General features: G+C 48.0%; 1 protein-coding gene across 2 annotated transcripts in view; it reads left to right on the forward strand.

Annotated features, from left to right (window-relative positions):
- SMO (smoothened, frizzled class receptor) overlaps window positions 1-14,743 on the forward strand; it is a 36,757-nt gene extending 22,014 nt beyond the window's left edge. For both annotated transcript variants that reach the window (XM_068549425.1, XM_068549424.1), the window contains exons 2-12: window positions 5,912-6,117; window positions 6,839-7,048; window positions 7,293-7,465; window positions 7,806-8,025; window positions 8,121-8,244; window positions 9,539-9,631; window positions 10,733-10,841; window positions 11,651-11,836; window positions 12,274-12,422; window positions 12,898-13,032; window positions 13,248-14,743. In XM_068549425.1, coding sequence (XP_068405526.1) covers window positions 5,971-6,117; window positions 6,839-7,048; window positions 7,293-7,465; window positions 7,806-8,025; window positions 8,121-8,244; window positions 9,539-9,631; window positions 10,733-10,841; window positions 11,651-11,836; window positions 12,274-12,422; window positions 12,898-13,032; window positions 13,248-13,660 — 1,959 coding nt within the window. In that variant the 5' untranslated portion in view covers window positions 5,912-5,970 and the 3' untranslated portion in view covers window positions 13,661-14,743. The remainder of the gene's footprint in view (window positions 1-5,911; window positions 6,118-6,838; window positions 7,049-7,292; window positions 7,466-7,805; window positions 8,026-8,120; window positions 8,245-9,538; window positions 9,632-10,732; window positions 10,842-11,650; window positions 11,837-12,273; window positions 12,423-12,897; window positions 13,033-13,247) is intronic.
- The last annotated feature ends 4,796 nt before the right edge of the window (window positions 14,744-19,539 follow it).

Raw genomic sequence — 19,539 nt, forward strand, 5'->3', positions numbered from 1 at the left:
TTGTTCTTAAACATTTTTTTTAAATAGTTGTTCATTTATTTAGGCTGTGCCAGGTCTTAGTTGCGGCACGCAGGATCTCTTAATTGTGGCGTGCATGTGGGATCTAGTTTCCTGACCAGGGCTCGAACCCAGGCCCCCTGCATTGGGAGTGTGGATTCTTACCCACTGGACCATCAGGGAAGCCCTACCGCTTCTAGTTAACAATGTCCTGGAGGTGTCTACTGAGCCCGTGCACCTAGAGCCCATGCGCCACAACAAGAGAAGCCACCATAGTGAGAAGCCCGTGCACCACAATGAAGAATAGCCCCTGCTCGCTGCAACTAGAGAAACCCCGTGCGCAGCAACAAAGACCCAACGCAGCCAAAAATAAAATAATATGGCCATTTAAAAAAACAGAAAAGAAGTGGTAATAGTAGCAGCACTGGGACCTCCTTGGAGGTCCAGTGGTTAAGACTTCACCTTCCAGTGCAGGGGATGCGAGTTCGATCCCTGGTCGGAGAGCTAAGATCCCACATGCCTCGTGGCCAAAAAACCAAAAACATAAAACAGAAGCAATATTGTAACAAATTCAGTAAAGACTTAAAAAATATGGTCCACATAAAAAAAAAATTTTTTTTTAAATGGTAGCATCTTTCATCCTTGACTTTTTCTTCATTCTAAAGAGAAAGCTTTTCTACCTTTCACCATTAAATATGATGTTTGGTGTAGGTCTCTTGTAGTTATAAACATTTTATCAGATTAAGGAAGTTTTCTTCTATTCCTAATTTGCCAATTATTATTTTTATCATGGATGGACATTGAATTTTATCAACTACTTTTTCTGTATGTATTGAAATGATCATATGATTTTTTCTTCATTAATCCGTTAACATGGTAAATTGCATTGATGAAATTTTCTCTTTTTTTAAAATTTATTTATTTATTTATTTATTTTTGGCTGTGTTGGGTCTTCGTTGCTATGCGCGGGCTTTCTCTAGTTGCCGTGAGCGGAGGCTACTCTTCATTGGGGTGCATGGGCTTCTCATTGTGGTGGCTTCACTTGTGGAGCACGGGCTCTAGGCCCACGAGCTTCAGTAGTTGTGGCTCACGGGCTCTAGAGCACAGGCTCAGTAGTTGCGGCGCACGGGCCTAGTTGCTCCGTGGCATGTGGGATCTTCCTGGAACAGGGCTCGAACCCATGTCCCCTGCATTGGCAGGTGGATTCTTAACCACTGCGCCACCAGGGAGGTCCTGATGAAATTTTCTAATGCTAAACCATCCTTGGAACAACGGTTTTCAACTTGACTGATCATCAGAATCACACAAAAAAATTCGTTTTTAAAGTTTAAATTGTGGCAAATGTTATTTTTAAAGTGTATAAATATAGAAAAATGCAGAGACTAATATAACACCTGTGTCTGTATTTTTTCTTTTTGTTTCATATTTTATTAAAGAAATAAAACAAGGGAAATCCCTGGCGGTCCAGTGGTTAAGACTTGCAGCCAAAAAAAAAAAAAAAGACAGAAAAAGAAAAAGAAAGAAAACAAAACAGATAAAGCTGATGTCCCCTTTCTTCTTGTTTCCAGTTTCATTCCCTTTTCTTCGCTGGGGAGCTTCCCCCATCCCAGTAACTTGCATATTTATTTTTTAAGCTTAATTACTTTAATAAAATAGGTAGTATATGAACATAGTACAAAATTCGAAAGTAACAAAAGTTAAATCCTTCCACTTCTGTTTCCAGCTACCCATTTCCCTTCCCACAGGCAACCACCAACACTGGTTTGTGTGTATTCTTTTATTGATATCTAACATATGTACAAATGTAGATGTGTCTTTATTCTTTTTTCCTCCCATAACCAGTAGCAGCTCTCTGGGCTATTCTCCACTCAGCTGCACCCATTAAACAAGACATATTGGAGATTGTTCCATTTCATTGCAAATAGTTCAACCCTGGATAGTGTTCTATTATATTGATGTGTGATATTTTATTTAGTAGGTCTACTCTTGATGGATAAATATTAAGGATGTTTCTACTCTTTTGTTATTACAAACAGTACTGCAATGAATAATCTTATATACGATTTTTGTGAACGTGTGAAGTGGAATTACTAGTATAACATTTTACAGCTAATGTCAAATAGTCTCCACAAATGTTTACTAATTTTTAGTCCTACTAAAAATATACAAAAGTGCCAGTTTCCCCCCACTCTTGCCAATACAGCATTTTCAAATGTTTTGATCTTTATCCTTCTAATGGTTAAAAAATTATATGTCATCATAGTTTTATTTCACATTTACTGAGTGAGACTGAACATCTCTTTATGTTTTTAAAGGCCATTTGTATTTTCTGTTGTTTGTCTTTTGCCCATTTTTCTATAGGATTGTGAATTTCTTATTGATTTGGAAGAGCTTTATGCATGTAAGGAAAGTAATTCTTTACCTGTGATACGTATTGGAAATATATTTTCTCAGTGTGTTGCTTTTCTTATGATCTTGTTTGTTTTTTACCCTACTGAATTTATCTATTTTTCTGAGGTCTTTTCTTTAAACCTTTTATTTCAAAACTTCTGAGTTTTGTGTCATACTTCAAAATGCATTCTCCACTCAAAGATTTAAAACAACATTTTCCACTTTTTCTTCTAGTACTCTGATTTCTTAAAATAATGTAGTTATTTTTGATTCATCTGGAATTTATTTTTATGTAAGAAATGGGGTAAGGATTCAACTTATTTTTTCCCTAGATGCCTCCTCAATTGTCTTTTAATATTTATTTAATAATCTATTTTTTCCTTGGGTAGTTTATTTTTAAAGTACAAAACAATATTTAAAATGAGATAAAAAGAAAAACAAATTACACATTTTAAAAAGCTGATCATTATCACAAATATCACAAATTCCAGAAAGATAACACAGTATTGTTTGTGTGTGTGTGTGTGTGTGTGTGTGTGTGTGTGTTCTAGTTATTTATTGCTGTATTACAGACCACTTCAGATCTTGGTGGCTTAAAACAAGAACCATTCCTTTTGCTCATGAATCTGCAGTCTGGACAGCATCAGCAGGGGTGGCTTGTTTCTGTTCCCTGGTATCTGTGGCTTTCACTGGGATAACTGGAAAAGCTAGGAACTCGAAAAACCCAGCATCTCTTTCTCTTTCTTCTTTTGGCCCCAGGGCCTCTCTATGTGGTCTCTCCACCAGGCCTCTCCAGCAGGACAGCCTCAGGATAGTTGGTCTTACTTCATGGCAACTGGGATCCAAGAACAAATGTTCCAAGAGAGACCCAGGCAAAAACCAAATGGCTTCTTATTATTATCCAGGCTTGAGAGTCTGAGAACGTCACTTCCACTACATTTTATTGGTCAAGCAAGTCACTAAGGCCAGCCCATATTCCACAATATTTTTTAAAAATATTTATTTTTTAATTAATTTATTTTATTTTATTTTTGGCCGTGTTGGGTCTTAGTTGCAGCACGCGGGATCTTCGTTGCGGCACGCAGGCTTCTCTTTTGTTGTGGCTCACGGGCTCCAGAGCACGTGGGCTCTGTAGTTTGCAGCACGCGGGATCTCTAGTTGAGGCGCTCGGGCTTAGTTGCCCCGCGGCATGTGGGATCTTAGTTCCCCGACCAGGGATCAAACCTGCGTCCTTTGCATTGGAAGGCGGATTCTTTTTTTTTTTTTTAAATAAATAAATTTATTTATTTATTTATTTATTTATTTATTTATTTATTTTTGGCTGTGCTGGGTCTTCACTGCTGCGTGTGGACTTTCTCTAGTTGCAGCGAGCGGGGGCTACTCCTTGTTGCGGTGCGCGGGCATCTCATTGCAGTGGCTTCTCTTGTTGTGGAGCACGGGCTCTAGGCACGTGGGCTTCAGCAGTTGTGGTACGTGGGCTCAGTAGTTGTGGCTCATAGGCTCTAGAGCGCAGGCTGAGTAGTTGTGGCGTACGGACTTAGTTGCTCCGCGGCATGTGGGATCTTCCAGGACCAGGGCTGGAACCCGTGTCCCCTGCATTGGCAGGTGGATTCTTAACCACTGTGCCACCAGGGAAGTCCCAGAAGGCGGATTCTTAACCACTGGACCATCAGGGAAGTCCCCACAGTATTTTTATTAAGCATCTGCTTGTTGCTCCTCTAAAATACATATTACTCTAGGGAGCCCCTCCGCATTTAAAATATATTGCTTAATAAACATCCAGTAAAATTCACTTTTTCTTTGTTGTCACAGTTCTATGAGTTTAGACAAACGCATAGAGTTCAGATGCAGCCACTACATTCAAGATAGAGAACAGTCCCATCACCTCCAAATGTTCCCTCGTGTTGCCCCTTAGTAGGCAGAGCCCTCTCCTACCCCAGCCCCTGGCAACCACTGCTGTGTACTCCACCCACACCCTCTCAGCCAAAATCTTTGAGACTAGGTTCTCCATCTAGAGTGATAAAGGTCCCCCAGGTGATTCTGATTTGAGTCAGGTCTGAGAACCGTTGCCCAAGGACATTGCTTCTTAAGTGACAGGAACTTGCTCTGCACCCTTGGAATAGGTTTTGTCTAGTGAGAGCTGTGAATGGTCAGAGGCCTCAGATTACTAATAGTGACAGCTAATATCTCTTAAGTGCTTAGTACATGACAGGTACTGCGCTAAGCACATTTGATGCATTATCTCACTCTACACCACAGTTCCACAAGGTAAGTCTATTCAATATTATCTCCATTTCACAGATGAGGAAACTGAGGCTAGACATAGAGATTAAGTAATTTGTCTAAGATCACACAGCCAGGAAATGATAGAGCCACGAATTGGACCCAGGCAGGCTAATTGCAGTGTCCATGCTCCTTATCCCTCTGCTATATTACCTTCCTCCCAAAAAGAGCAGTTACCTGCTCTCACCACCCCCAGCCTGGGCAGTCACCCACGTTGGCTCTCACATCCTCAGAAGCTTTTCCTAATACAACTTCTTGTTTGGGAAATAGGTGTTCCTGAAGCAGGGGTGATTCAGGAGGGGCGAAGGGGGTAGAATGCTGAGTGAGCCCAGCCACAGGGAGAGCAGGGTAGAGGCCTGGGCTGGGGTAGAGGTGCTGGGAGACCTCCACCTGTTTCTTTCTGGCTGACAACACCTTTCCTCCCCCTGCACTGGACACAGCCTCCTCTGTTTCTCTCCATCTGATTTCCTGTTTCCTCCTCTGGCTTTGGAGTACCTGGCTCCCCTGACTACCTCTTCTTAAGCTCCAACCTGTTCTCTATCTCACCTCAGCTTGGTAAGAGGAACAAGGGTCCTGGGGTCTGGGCAAGGGGAAGCAACTCCTGGTTCTGGTGCACGGGCCCTGTGAGGGTGGGTCCCACAACACTCCTTCCCTGTGGACTGTAGAAGGTTTTAACAATGTCCCTGAAAAAGCAGAAGGTAAATTGACCTGGGGTTCTCAGCCAGAGGTGCTAACATTCCCTTAGCGGGGCATTTGGAAATGGGGGCTGTTTCTTAAGAACTTTAATTGAATTGTAATATACACACAGAAAAGTGCACAGTTTGATTTTCACAAAGTAAATACACCCATGAAACCAGCACCAGATCAAGAAATAGGACATCACCAGCGTCCCAGACGTTCCTCTTCAGGCCTCTTCCAATCCCCACCCTGGAGTGGGAGGGGTGAGGAGCATTTTTTGTCTGTCACCAGGACTTAGGGGTTCTCTTGGCATTTAGTGGGCAGGGTCTAGGGATGCCAAATGTCCTGCAGTACCTGGGACACTCCTGCAGCACAAAGAATGGTCAAGCCTAAATGCCCTGCTGAGAAACGCCGTGCCTGACCGTCCTGAGCAGTCATGGCCTGCAGCGTGGCAAAGAGAGATGCCTTAGGCCCGGGGAACAGCACTGCAGCTGTGTCTGTCTGTGGGTCAGAGTGATGGGGGGTCTTCACTGCAATGTGTCCACACTGTCGCTACCCCCAGGCCTCCGGAACGCCCCCCGCTGCTGGGCAGTGATCCAGCCCCTGCTGTGTGCTGTGTACATGCCAAAGTGTGAGAACAACCGGGTGGAACTGCCCAGCCGCACCCTCTGCCAGGCCACCCGTGGCCCCTGTGCCATCGTGGAGAGGGAGCGGGGCTGGCCCGACTTCCTGCGCTGCACCCCCGACCACTTCCCCGAGGGCTGCCCGGTAAGTGCTCTGTGGGGCAGGGTCTGGGCTGGGCGGGACCAGGCACAGGACAGGGCCCAGCAGGGGCAGAGGAGCTCAGCGCCTTCTCTTCTGGGAGATCCCAAGTCTACAGCCATGGCGTCAGTGAGCCACAGACCCAAACTGAAGCTCGCCAAGCTGAGCCAGTCTATCAGGGATTATCTATCTATTTATAAAAAGATTTTTGAGCACCCACCCCGTTAGGTGATGGGGAGTTACAGGAGTCATGAATGACAAACCTATGCTCGGGAAGTTTATTGTGTGTTTAGGGAGTCAAGGCTTGCACATGTAAAACAGCTAAGAGACACCAAGACCGGGGATGTGATCTAGTTCTGGGTGGTGAAGGACAGCACATTAATAATAATAATAATGATGGTAGTAATACTAATTATTATTATTTATTACCTTCCAAATACTATTATAAACATCTTACATTTATTTATTCATTTAACCCTTAGACCACACCATGAAGTAAGTATTGCTATCCTATAGATCAGGAAACTGAGCTAACAGAGAGGTCAAATAATTTGCCCCAGGCTATGCAGTCGTGAGTGGCAAGGCTAGGATTCAAATGCTGGAAGGTTGTCTGCAGCGCCTGGGCTCTTGGCCTCTCTGCCATGCTACCTTCGCGCCTCTTATTAAACCAGAGGTCAACCGAGCCTACTGCTCCCCTGTGCACTTTCTCCTCTTCTCTCATTGCCAGAATGAGGTGCAGAACATCAAGTTCAACAGTTCGGGCCAATGTGAGGCTCCCTTGGTTCGGACTGACAACCCCAAGAGCTGGTATGAGGACGTGGAGGGCTGTGGGATCCAGTGCCAGAACCCGCTCTTCACCGAGGCCGAGCACCAGGACATGCACAGCTACATCGCGGCCTTCGGGGCCGTCACGGGCCTCTGCACGCTCTTCACCCTGGTCAGCGGAAGGCAGGCCCGTGGGTGGAGGGTCAGGGGAACGGCAGGGCCCAGGACCCTCAGGCAGCCTATAAAGTAGGAAGGGAGCCGATTGTCACTGAGAGAGGCTGGGCTCTGGGAGAGGCGGGAGGAGGACTTGGCAGGGGTCCTCGGGGAAGGGTGGCGATAAGAGGGGTCCGGGGGTTCAGATAAGGGCAGCAGAATAACCCTAACCTCACAGAATGGGCCCCACTTCTCTCTTCTAGGCCACATTTGTGGCTGACTGGCGGAATTCCAATCGTTACCCTGCTGTCATTCTCTTCTACGTCAACGCGTGTTTCTTCGTGGGCAGCATTGGCTGGCTGGCCCAGTTCATGGACGGTGCCCGCCGGGAGATCGTCTGCCGTGCTGATGGCACCATGAGGCTTGGGGAGCCCACGTAGGTGTCTTGTGGACCCAGAGGCGTGGGTGAGGGGAAGAGGCTGATGTGCGTTTTCCACAAAAGGGGCAGGTAGGTCTTGAAACAGAGAGTTCAGCGTGGGATTCAGCTTTGCGTTGTTGCACCCAAGGTCTCCAGCATTAGAGCCTGGACTGTTTGCATCTGTTCAAAGGGGCATCTTCTGTATCCTCTTCACTTCTGACCTGAGCCTAGTCTCCAAGCCCTGACTGCTAGGGAACCTCCAGACCTTAGAAGCCAGGGGACTGGGGACAGGGCGGAGAGACTTCGTAGAGGGATTACAGAATGACTGCCCCAAATGACGCTCCACATGTCTGTGCAGCTCCAACGAGACCCTGTCCTGTGTCATCATCTTCGTCATCGTGTACTATGCCCTGATGGCTGGCGTCGTCTGGTTTGTGGTCCTCACCTATGCCTGGCACACCTCCTTCAAAGCCCTGGGGACCACCTACCAGCCTCTCTCGGGCAAGACCTCCTACTTCCACCTGCTCACCTGGTCGCTCCCCTTTGTCCTCACGGTGGCAATCCTCGCCGTGGCCCAGGTATAGTGACTGGTAGGGGGTGGGGATCTGAGTGGGGCGGGCTTGGGTGAGGGAGACAGTGACTGACTCTGTCCCCCCACCCCTTCCTGCTCTAGGTGGATGGGGACTCCGTGAGCGGCATCTGTTTTGTGGGCTATAAGAACTACCGATACCGTGCTGGCTTCGTGCTGGCCCCGATCGGCCTGGTGCTCATTGTGGGAGGTTACTTCCTCATCCGAGGTGAGTGAGGACCGGGCCAGGACTGGTCGGGCAGCAAAATGTGCTGAGCACCTGCTCTGTGTAGGTAGGAGCCAGGAGCTGCCAGCTCTGCTGCCTTTGAGGTGGGACCTCAGCTGCCTCATGCAGGACCTTGGTGCAAAGGGGAAGGTGCCCATGGGCAGACTCAGCACCACGGCACCCGGTGCAGGCAGCACCTTTGTGCGGGCCAGAAAAATGCTCCCCTTACTCCAGCTTTGTGCCAGGGCTCATGGCTTGTTGAGTGGAGCTTGGGCTGGATTCCAGCCCCTGGTCAGCCCTGGCCAGATGCCCTTGTGTGGTGAACACCCTGAGTAACCACCCTGCCCGCATATGGGCCAGCTGGGAGCCTTCAATCGTGCACGCCCTGAATTTATATACATGCTCAGTCTTTGGAGCTTCATTTCTCCTTTCTGCTCATAGGGCGAGTGCGCACGCACACACACACAGAGTTTTCACAACATGCACAGATTCTCTGTTTCCTCATTTCCCTGTCTCAATCTGCCACCTCCACAATAAGCCTCCGTATCTTAGCTCATTTTCGTTGAGTGTTCTTTGTAAACTTCAGTTTCCTCCCCCAGCACTATCAGTCTTCTGTTCAGCACACCTCGTTTCCCTCTCTTTGGCAGTGGCTGAGCCTCTGATTTATATTTTGTATCTGTGTGATCCTGTGTGGCTAGCGTGAGCCACTAGCCATGTGTGGTGAAACTAATCCAGACTGAGATGTGTCATAAGTATAAAATACACACTGCACTTCAAAGACTCAGCACATACAGAAGCAAACTATCTCATTAACAGTGTGTTATATGGATTACATGTTGAAATGATAATGTCATAAACAATGATATATTGTTTATAAAATATATTGAAGTTAGCTTCATTTGTGTCCCTTTACTTTTTGAAGGTGGCTTCTAGGAAATTTGAGATTATGAATGTGGCTCACATTATATTTCTCTTGGACAGCACTGTCCTGGAGTCTCTTCTTAGGTCTTTTCCATCATAATAGCTTTGACCTGCTGCCTTACCTGGGGAGGCCGGACCAGGACTGAGGCATCTTTCGTCTCCACTGACCATCTGTGCTCTGCCCAAGTCTTTCCAGTCCATGGCACATCTGCCACCAGCTGTGCTCCAGTGTCTCCAGTTCCCCAAGCTTTAAATCAGCCCAGAAGTCATCAGACCTGGGACTCCAGGACCATGGGACCCTCCCCTGCCACGCACCTATTCCTCCCAGGAGAGTGGCCTGGCCTCCACTAATGTCTGCCATCTCCCTTCTGTTCAGGAGTCATGACCCTGTTCTCCATCAAGAGCAACCACCCTGGGCTGCTGAGCGAGAAGGCAGCCAGCAAGATCAACGAGACCATGCTGCGCCTGGGTGAGTGTGCCATCCCAACACCGCACCCTCTGGGGAAGAGTCTTGGAGGCTGAAGTACATTGTGGAGCAAGTTAGCAGCCAAGGAGGCAAGATAAGGCCGTGTGTGTGTGTGTGTGTGTGTGTGTGTGTGTGTTGGTGCTGATGGTGGTGGTGGTAGCAGCTGAAAAGAGAAGGTAGCTTCTTTCTCAGTTGGAAGAATTCAAGTTCATGTCAAGACTGCTTCCTCATGTCTACTTCCCTCCTGCTGGGACCCTCCCAGAGTGGCCTTAAGCACCTCCAAAATCTTGTCTTATTTTGGAGAAAACAGTTCTTTTTTAAATTTTTTTATTGGAGTATACTTGAATTATAATGTTGTGTTAATTTCTGGTGTACAGCAAAGTGATTCAGATACAGATATAGATATATTCTTCTCCATTATGGTTTATCACAGGATATTTTTTTTAAGTTTTCATGTAATCTTTTTTTTTAAATTTCTTATTTTTTTTTTATTTTTGGCTGCATTGGGTCTTCGTTGCTGTGCGCGGGCTTTCTCTGGTCGTGGCGAGCAGGGGCTACTCTTCGTTGCGGTGCGCGGGCTTCTCATTGCGGTGGCTTCTCTTATTGCGGAGCACAAACTCTAGGCTTCAGTAGTTGTGGCACGTGGGCTCAGTAGCTGTGGCTTGCAGGCTCTAGAGCTCAGGCTCAGTACTTGTGGCACATGGGCTTAGTTGCTCTGCAGCATGTGGGATCTTCCCGGACCAGGGATCGAACCCATGTCCCCTGCATTGGCAGGCAGATTCTCAACCACTGTGCCACCTGGGAAGCCCCTATCACAGGATATTGATTATAGTTCCCTGTGCTATACAGTAGGACCACGTTGTTTATGTATTTTATATATAGTAGTTTCTATCTGCTAATCCCAAACTCCTAATTTATCCCTCCCCGCCTTTCCCCTTTGGTAACCATAAGTTTGTAGAGAAAACAGCTCTTAAACTGAGCCCAGCACGAATTCACCCCGAACTCAGCTGTCTTTCAGGCCTGAGTGGGCGAACACCCTCTTCCCCACTGCTGCTTCCATACCTGGGATTGGTGACGCCCTGTCCCCCCCCTGTCCCTCCGCAGGCATTTTTGGCTTCCTGGCCTTTGGCTTTGTGCTCATCACCTTCAGCTGCCACTTCTACGACTTCTTCAACCAGGCTGAGTGGGAGCGCAGCTTCCGGGACTACGTGCTGTGAGTGGGGGGCTGGGGGCTTGGGGGCAGCAGTGGTGGGAGCTGGAGACCCTCCTCTACTGTCCAGCAGGGGTCTGCCAGGTCCCTGCCTCAGATGACAAGAGAAACTGCCCATCTTGCTCTGGGCGCTTAAGCTGATAGTTGTTCTGTAATTTGCAAACATGGCGGACAGCCCTCTGGGTCCCTGCCCAGCTCCACCCTTCCCTTTCACCCCCAAGGCTCTCTGGCTGGTATGTTTGTAACTGTTAAGCCATCCTGTGTTTTGGCTTCTCCAACTGACTCTTGCATTGGCCACAGAAGTTGCTTGCTATTTCTCATGGACTCTTTACAGAGCTTATTGCAAATCCCTGCACAGAAGTAGTTACCTCTCTACCATAGGTTAACAACCCATTAATGCTTTCTGGTTTTGCCTGTGCTTTTTTGTGTCACAATGAGGATGAATCTGAGAAGGTAACACATCTCAGCTGCTTAAAGAAGTGCAGTACCTACTGATACCAAGAATAGCAGTTAAAGTGCTCATTAAAATCTGACTGCTTCAGACTCTTCCTTAAAGGCTCCAGCAGCTTCCAGCGTGGGAAGCTTTACACCACACCGATGCCTACGTCCCTCCCCCAGAGATTTGATTTAATTGTCTGGGGTGTGGCCCAGACATCAGGAGTCATTAAAAGCTCCCAGGTGACTCTAATGATCACCCAGGATTGCAAATCAGGGCTGTGGGCTTCCCTCTTTCTAAAGTGTTTGGATTGATTGTCTGGGCACCCACCCAGGAGACTTAGAAAGCCTCAACTGTGTACTACCCCTCACCACAGGTGCCAGGCCAATGTGACCATCGGGCTGCCCACCAAGAAACCCATCCCCGACTGTGAGATCAAGAATCGCCCTAGCCTTCTGGTGGAGAAGATCAACTTATTTGCCATGTTTGGAACCGGCATTGCCATGAGCACGTGGGTCTGGACCAAGGCCACGCTGCTCATCTGGAGGCGCACCTGGTGCAGGTGGGGTCAGCAGCAGCCTGTCCTGACCCTGCTGCCTTGTTCTCTCAGCCTCGGCATCTGTTAGGCTTTGTCTGGTCTCACGTGTCCCAGCACAGCCTTGAGCAGGTGTGATTTCTAAGGGCCTGCCCTGAGCCGCCGAAAGCGGCCTTTTCTGCGGCTCACCACTGCCCCCTGGTGACACCTCCTGTCCTTGGGAGGATGGGCCAAGGGCTGAGCCAGCTGCCGGTGTCTTCTAAGAGTGGAGTGATTTGAGAACGGAGCACAGGAGCCCTGCGTTCTAGGCCCCCTTTTTGGCACAGAAGGCCTCTACCCCTCAGGGTCCTTGAGGCCGTCTGGAGGCTCCTTTCCTGGATGGAACGGATCCGCTGGTCTTTTGCAAGATTTGAGGGGAAGCAGCTGCTCCTCTATGCCCCTTCCCCCACCTTTTCTGCCCTCAGGTTGACAGGGCAGAGTGACGATGAGCCCAAACGGATCAAGAAGAGCAAGATGATCGCCAAGGCCTTCTCCAAGCGGCGCGAGCTGCTGCAGAACCCAGGCCAGGAGCTCTCCTTCAGCATGCACACTGTCTCCCACGACGGGCCTGTGGGTGAGCTTCCACCCCATTCCCAGTTTCCTTCTAGGCCGGTGTGGCCTCATGGACTGTTTGGAAGGCTGTGAGGAATGGCTCCCTCCTCTCTCTCACACACTGGTTCTCCTCCAGTCCCCATCCTGCCCCCATCCCAGGCCATTCTCCCCTCTCTGTTCCTGCCCCTGGATCTTGCTTGCTGGTGCTTTGGTTCCAAAGGACTCATCTCCCTCGCCTTCAACCGTCTTCTCCAGCTGTTCTCCCTGGGCTACAGGAAGTCAGGTTCCAGGGACTGGATTTCTGGCCTCTTGTGAGGCCCCTCTCTTCAGGCTGGGGATGTGTAGAGATTGCTGTGTTCACTAGGGCAGGCTTTCTGTGCTAAGTCAAGTGGGAGCCACGGGCTGGGGGATGGTGAATGGTGCTAAATAAGGGAGGAGCGGTCATTGTGAGGGCCTGGGCGGTCATGGTACCTTATCCTTTCCTTCCACCCCCACAGCGGGTTTGGCCTTTGACCTCAATGAGCCCTCGGCCGATGTGTCCTCTGCTTGGGCCCAGCATGTCACCAAGATGGTGGCCCGGAGAGGAGCCATACTGCCCCAGGATGTGTCTGTCACCCCTGTGGCAACTCCAGGTATGGGGTTCCGGCTTCTGTAGGAAGGTGGGGGATGTATAGGCTGGAGGTTCCTGGGACTGGAGTACCAGGGGCTGCCAGCAGGGGAGGGGAGGGAAAAGCCTTGGAGGATCTAAAGTGTGGGTTCCTGAGCTAAAAGAGTAGGGCCCTGAGGAGAGAAGGCATGATGTGGACACAGTTAAGGTCCAGGCTCACGTTCTCTCTCCCACTGTCAGTACCCCCGGAGGAAAAAGCCAACCTGTGGCTGGTTGAGGCAGAGATCTCCCCAGAGCTGGAGAAGCGCCTGGGCCGGAGGAAGAAGCGGAGGAAGAGGAAGAAGGAGGTGTGCCCGCTGGTGTCGCCCCCTGAGCTCCACCACCCCGTCCCGGGCCCTGCCCCTGCCTCCAGTGCTGTCCCTCGGCTGCCCCAGCTGCCCCGGCAGAAGTGCCTGGTGGCCGCGGGTGCCTGGGGAGCTGGGGACTCCTACCGACAGGGAGCCTGGACCCTGGTCTCCAACCCCTTCTGCCCAGAGCCCATCGCCCCAGCCCCCATGGCCTGGGCGCAGGGCCGACGGCAGGGGCTAGGGCCCATTCACTCTCGCACCAACCTGATGGAGGCAGAACTCATGGACGCAGACTCAGACTTCTGAGCCCGGAGAGCAGGACCTGGGACAAGAAGGAGGAACAAATACCATTCGGAGGCTGTTCTTCCTGCCTGAGAGTGCTTCTCCAGGGTCTCCTCTTCCCGAGAACCTGAGGGCCCAGTGCCCTCCCAGGAGAGTTCAGTATGTCTGGCTCACGGCAGCAGGACTGTGGGAAAGAGCCCTGACATCTCCACAGACAGGCCTTACCCGGGGCGGGGCCCTGGAGCTCAGGGTCCTTGTTTCTGCCCCACCTGGCTGGCAGCGTCAGTCTCCAGTGGGGGTCATGGGGTATGCAGAGCTCGTGGTGGGCAGTAAAGGTGCAGGCAGGGGTGACAGTACTCAGAGTGGGCTGTGGTGACCAGCAAGGCAGGCTGCCCTTTTGGGTGCCAGTGGGTGCCCTTCCCTGGCACTCTCAGACCAAAAGTGTTGCTTGTGTCATTAGCCCTTTGTCCATGGGAGGACAGAGCTCCTTTCCCCCTCTTCAGGGTGGTTGCGGGGCTGGGAGTGCTTACTCCCATAGGGCCTGTAACCTTTCTTTATGAAGTGTCTAGCTGGCTCCACTCCAGGCCACTAAGCCACCCTGGGTTTTCCTGCACCCTTCTTCGCCTTTCCCATTTCAGTTCAACCAGGCCAACCTCTTCCCGTTTCCTGTTTGTTGATTAGGACCCAGCATCGCAGCATTGTCTATCCTGCCCCCAAACCCCACCCCTTTGCTGCTGGGCTCCATCTCCAGGTGAGAGATTAGTTCAGCTATGGAGCCTGGCGTGGCATAGAAGCAGTGAGTGACAGGGAGCCTCTGGGCCTCCAAGAGATGCATGTTATCTTTTCCTGTATCTGTCCAGTGGGGGATGGATCCTCTGACTTGAGGGGCTCCCCTGGGAAGCTGCTGACACTTCAGCCAGGCAGGAAAGCTTCCTTCAACTTCCACAACCAGTGGGTAAAGAAGTTCCCACCTCTCATAACCCCCATCCGAGGCCCCAGTTTCAAGAACCAGACAGCAGGAAGCCTTAGCAGCTGGCTGGGTTCCAGATCAGGGGGTAGGGATAGGGAGACAAAATATAAACAGTAAATAAAAGGTTTTTGTATAAACTCTTGATGTGCTTCTTTCCATAGGCCCCGTCTTGACCTGTTTACCTGGTCCTGATCTAATTTGTCTTCCACTTCCTCTGAAAGCTATTCTGAAAGGCCAAGAGCTTGGTGCTAGTGAGGTCACAGCTGACAGATGTCAGGCTGATGTCAGCTTAATGTGCTGGCTGTCCTTCCTGGCCAGTTGGTTCTATATAAGGACAAAAGCTCTGGCCACAGCTGCCTCACTGGGCATTGATCATAAGACGAATGAGCAAGAACATGCAGCTTGTCCCTGGACTGATGATTGGAAGCAAGTGTCCCCCTGCTGGGGAGTGGCGATGGGCATGGCTCCTCATAGCAATCCTGGGCCCCCCTCTGGGGACCTCTTGCCTCAACAAGGGATGTCTGTGGGATCAGGTGCATTTGGATCCACAGAGTCCTCCTTTGGGCAGTCAGAGGAATCCAGCTTCCCTGAGAGGAGGCTGCTAGCCTCACTTCCTCCAAAAAGATGTCAGTAGAAAACTGGAAACTAGGCTTAGGATCCTGTGGAAAGGAGATCTGCATAGGAAAGGGGATGGTACCCACAGACAACTCAGAGGGTATTGTGGAGTATTGGCCATGCTTGTTTGGGGGTGTAGCTCAAGTGATGGGGACACAAGCAATTTGCCCAGAGCCAAATTCCAGGGGAAGAGGAAAGGGAACTAACACTGATCATCTTCTAGGTACTTTACATGTGTATAATGGTAATAATAATACTACTAATAATGGCTAATTCTTATTCAATGCTTGCTACCTCTCTTCTAAGCACTTCATATACCTAAGTATATGAAGTGCGTAAGGTATATACATATACCTAAGTATATACCTTAGCACAACAGACCTAAGAGGCACTGTTAACACACCCAAGATACTGAGGCACAGAATGGTTCAATAGTTTGCCCAAGGGACTTCCCTGGTGGCACAGTGGTTAAGAATCCGCCTGCCAATGCAGTGGACACAGGTTCGAGCCCTGGTCTGGGAAGATCCCACATGCCGTGGAGCAACTAAGCCCGTGCGCCACAACTACTGAGCCTGCTCTCTAGAGCCCGTGAGCCACAACTACTGAGCCTGTGCTCTAGAGCCCGTGAGTCACAACTACTGAGCCCATGCGCCACAGCTACTGAAGCCCGCGCACCTAGAGCCTCTGCTCCGCAACAAGAGAAGCCACCGCAATGAGAAGCCTGCGCACCGCAATGAAGAGTAGCCCCCGCTCGCCGCAAATAGAGAAAACCTGCACACAGCAATGAAGACCCAACGCAGCCAAAAATAAATAAAATAAAAATAAATAAAATTTTTAAAAAACCTACAAAAAAAAAAAAATAGTTTGCCTGAGGCCACAGAGTAAGTGATAATGCTGGGATTCCATCAGAGCCATCTGGCTCCAGAGGGACCTGGCTCTTGGCCACTGCAGTCTACTGCCTCTTGTTTAATTTAGCAGGATCAGAGGAACTAGTTTTCTGTAGCAACAAACTCAGTGAAGCAAAATGACTTGCCCACAACCTCACAGCTAGTAAGTGACAGACTCTGGGTCCAGGGCCTTCCTGACTCTGCAGTCCAGACTCTTTCCACTCTCAGTTCTGACCTTTGGTTTTTCCTCCGATCCAGGTTTCCCCTGCTGTGTTCCCTCTGGCCACCCTGTATCCCCTTGTGCTCGCTCATCTTGCTCGTTCTTGACATCACTGCTCCTCTCAACAGTAGTACAGCTAATTTTTTTCTTTTAAAATTGAAGTATAGTTGATTTACAATGTTGTGTTAGTTTCAGGTGTACAGCAAAGTGATTCAGTTGTATATATATATTTCTTTTTCAGATTCTTTTCCATTATAGGTTATTACAAGATATTGAATATAGTTCCCTGTGCTATACAGTAGGTCCTTGTTTTTTCTATATATGGTAGTGCGTATCTGTTAATCCCAAACTCCTAATATATCCCTCCCCCGCTTTTCCCCTTTGGTAACCATAAGTTTGTCTGTGAGTCTATTTCTGTTTTGTGAATAAGTTCATTTGTATCATTTTTTTAGATTCCACATATAAGTGATATCTTTTGATATTTGTCTTCCTCTGTCTTACTTCACTTAGTATGATAATCTCTAGGTCCATCCATGTAGCTGCAAATGGCATTATTTCATTCTTTTTGATGGCTGAGTAATAGTCCATAGTGTGTGTGTATATATATATACCACCTCCTCTTTATCCATTCATCTGTTGATGGACATTTAGATTGCTTCCATGTCTGGCTACTGTAAATAGTGCTGCTATGAACATTGGGGTGCATGCATCTTTTTGAATTAGAATTTTCATCTCTTACAGATATATGCCCAGGAGTGGGATTGCTGGATCATATGGTAATTCTGTTTTTTGTTTTTTAAGGAACCTCCATACTGTTCTCCATAGTGGCTGCACCAATTTACATTCCCCCCAACAGTGTAGGAGGGTTCCCTTTTCTCCACACCCTCTCCAGCATTTATTGTTTATAAACATTTGGGGGGGGGGCAGTGCCACGCGGCTTGCATGATCTTAGTTCCCCAACCAGGGATCCAACCCAGGCTCTGGCAGTGAAAGCATGGAGTCCTAACCACTGGACCGCCAACAATTCCCTACTTGTGGACTTTTTGATGATGGCCATTCTGACTGGTGTGAGGTGATACTTTATTGTAGTTTTTATTTTCATTTCTCTAATAATTAGCGATGTTGAGCATCTTTTCTTTTGCCTGTTGGCCATCTGTATGTCTTCAGTAGTAGAGCTATTTTTAAACCTTTATCAACAGCAGTATGCAAAACAATAAAAATGATCAGTGTTGTCTAATCTTTTCTGAAACAAGGGGAAATGTTAACAATTTTCTTTCTTCTTTTTATATCCATGTACATTCCCTCCATCTCTTCTTTCTTTAGTAGTATTACTTATATAAAGGATGGGTAATGGGGTATTGGGGGAGTTTATTCTGGGCTTTAAAAAGCTGAGAAATGTTACTCTTCAGTTTGACTGTGGAGGCTGATAGAGCCTGTGACCACTAGAGGGCACTGTGAGCCCACCTTTTGTGACTGCAGACAGGCAGCTGTTGCAAATCCATGACTGTGGACACTCCCACAAACCAGTTGTGCATTGCAGTATTTTTATAGGAGCACCAGATCTTGGGACTGAGCAATAGTGGCCACTTTCCTACCAAAACTCCTGAATTAGACCCCTGGAAGAAACTCCTCAGGGTCCAAGAGGAGCTTGGTTTGGGGGACTCCCTGTGGCTGTGCTGCTGCCCTGAGGTCTCCATGTTTTTACCCCTTCAGCAGGCTCTGCCCTCAGCTGCTCCATTGGGCCCCCCTTACACTCAAACTCAGTCATCCATCTTCCCAGCTTGTGAGGCCTGCCCCTTTTGGTACCAGATTCTTTTAAGTAGTATGTCCACTGCCCCAACCCTTCCTCTGCCTGTGTGAGTCACTGTTTAATCTAAGAAATTGAAAAGATAGAGAAGCACAAAGAACAACCTAATAATAAACACCCACATTCCCACTACTCAGAAATAACTTTTAAAAAATCATTTTATCATATTTGCTTCTAGCCTACTTTTTAAAAAGAAATACAGTATAACAGATTTAGCTATAAAGTCCCCTTTGACCAACACTCCTGTCCCATTTTTCCTCCCACTTTCCCCTTCCTCCACAGAAGAACAACTGTCTGAATTTAGTGGGTTTCCTTCCAGTCCATTTTTATATTTTCATATGTGCAAATGAAGCTATGCATCCATAAACTATGTATTGCTTTTGTCTGCTTTTATTTTTTTTATTTTTAATTATTTTTTTATTGAAGTATAGTTGATTTACAATATATTAGTTTCAGGTGTACAGCACAGTGATTCAGTATTTTTATAGATTATACCCCATTAAAAGTTATTACAAAATAATGTATATAATTCCCTGTTCTGTACAATATAGTTTTGCCTGCTCTTAAAGTTTTTTTTTTTAATTAATTTATTTTATTTTATTTATTTTTGGCTGCGTTGGGTCTTCGTTGCTGCGTGTGGGCTTTCTCTAGTTGCAGCGAGCGGGGGCTACTCTTCATTGCAGTGCGCAGGCTTCTCATTGTGGTGGCTTCTTTTGTTGTGGAGCACAGGCTCTAGGCGCATGGGCTTCAGTAGTTGTGGCGTACGGGCTTAGTTGCTCCACGGCATGTGGGATCTTCCTGGACCAGGGATTGAACCTGTGTCCCCAGCACTGACAGGAGGACCACTTAACCACTGTGCCACCTGGGAAGTCCCTGCTCTTAAAGTTTTAATTTTCATCTCAATTATGCATGATATAGTTTGAAAAGTCAAATAGTTCTACAGGTCTTGTTGATTAAAGCAGCTATCTCAGTACCCCATAATTTCCTGTTCCTGGGAGCCAACCATTTTATTTTAGATGATCCTTATGATATTTACTTCCATATGTCTGAATAACATGACAGTGCCATCTCTTGAATGTTCATTTTAGGTGTTATCATTTGACCTCCCAATATAGAGAATATGGATTTAGCTCTTTCTCACTCTGCCTACAAGGAGGGAAAAAGAGATGGAGGGGGGAGGAGTCAATAGTGACAGTTTTGAAAACTGGAAAGCAAATGAGTGGCAATTTGGCAGTCTTGAAAAAGCTAAAATAAAGTTTTAGCCAGCACTAGGGAAAACTTATATTGCAGCACCCCTAAAAGGCTCTGAATTGGAGGCAGCAGGTACTTTAGAAGGTAGAAATGAAAGCAGGAGGATTGGTTTCTGATACCCTAACTAACTCTGAACAGTGAGATGACTGCCCT

This window comes from Eschrichtius robustus, chromosome 8 (genome assembly GCF_028021215.1).
Source record: "Eschrichtius robustus isolate mEscRob2 chromosome 8, mEscRob2.pri, whole genome shotgun sequence".
Taxonomy (NCBI): Eukaryota; Metazoa; Chordata; class Mammalia; order Artiodactyla; family Eschrichtiidae; genus Eschrichtius; species Eschrichtius robustus.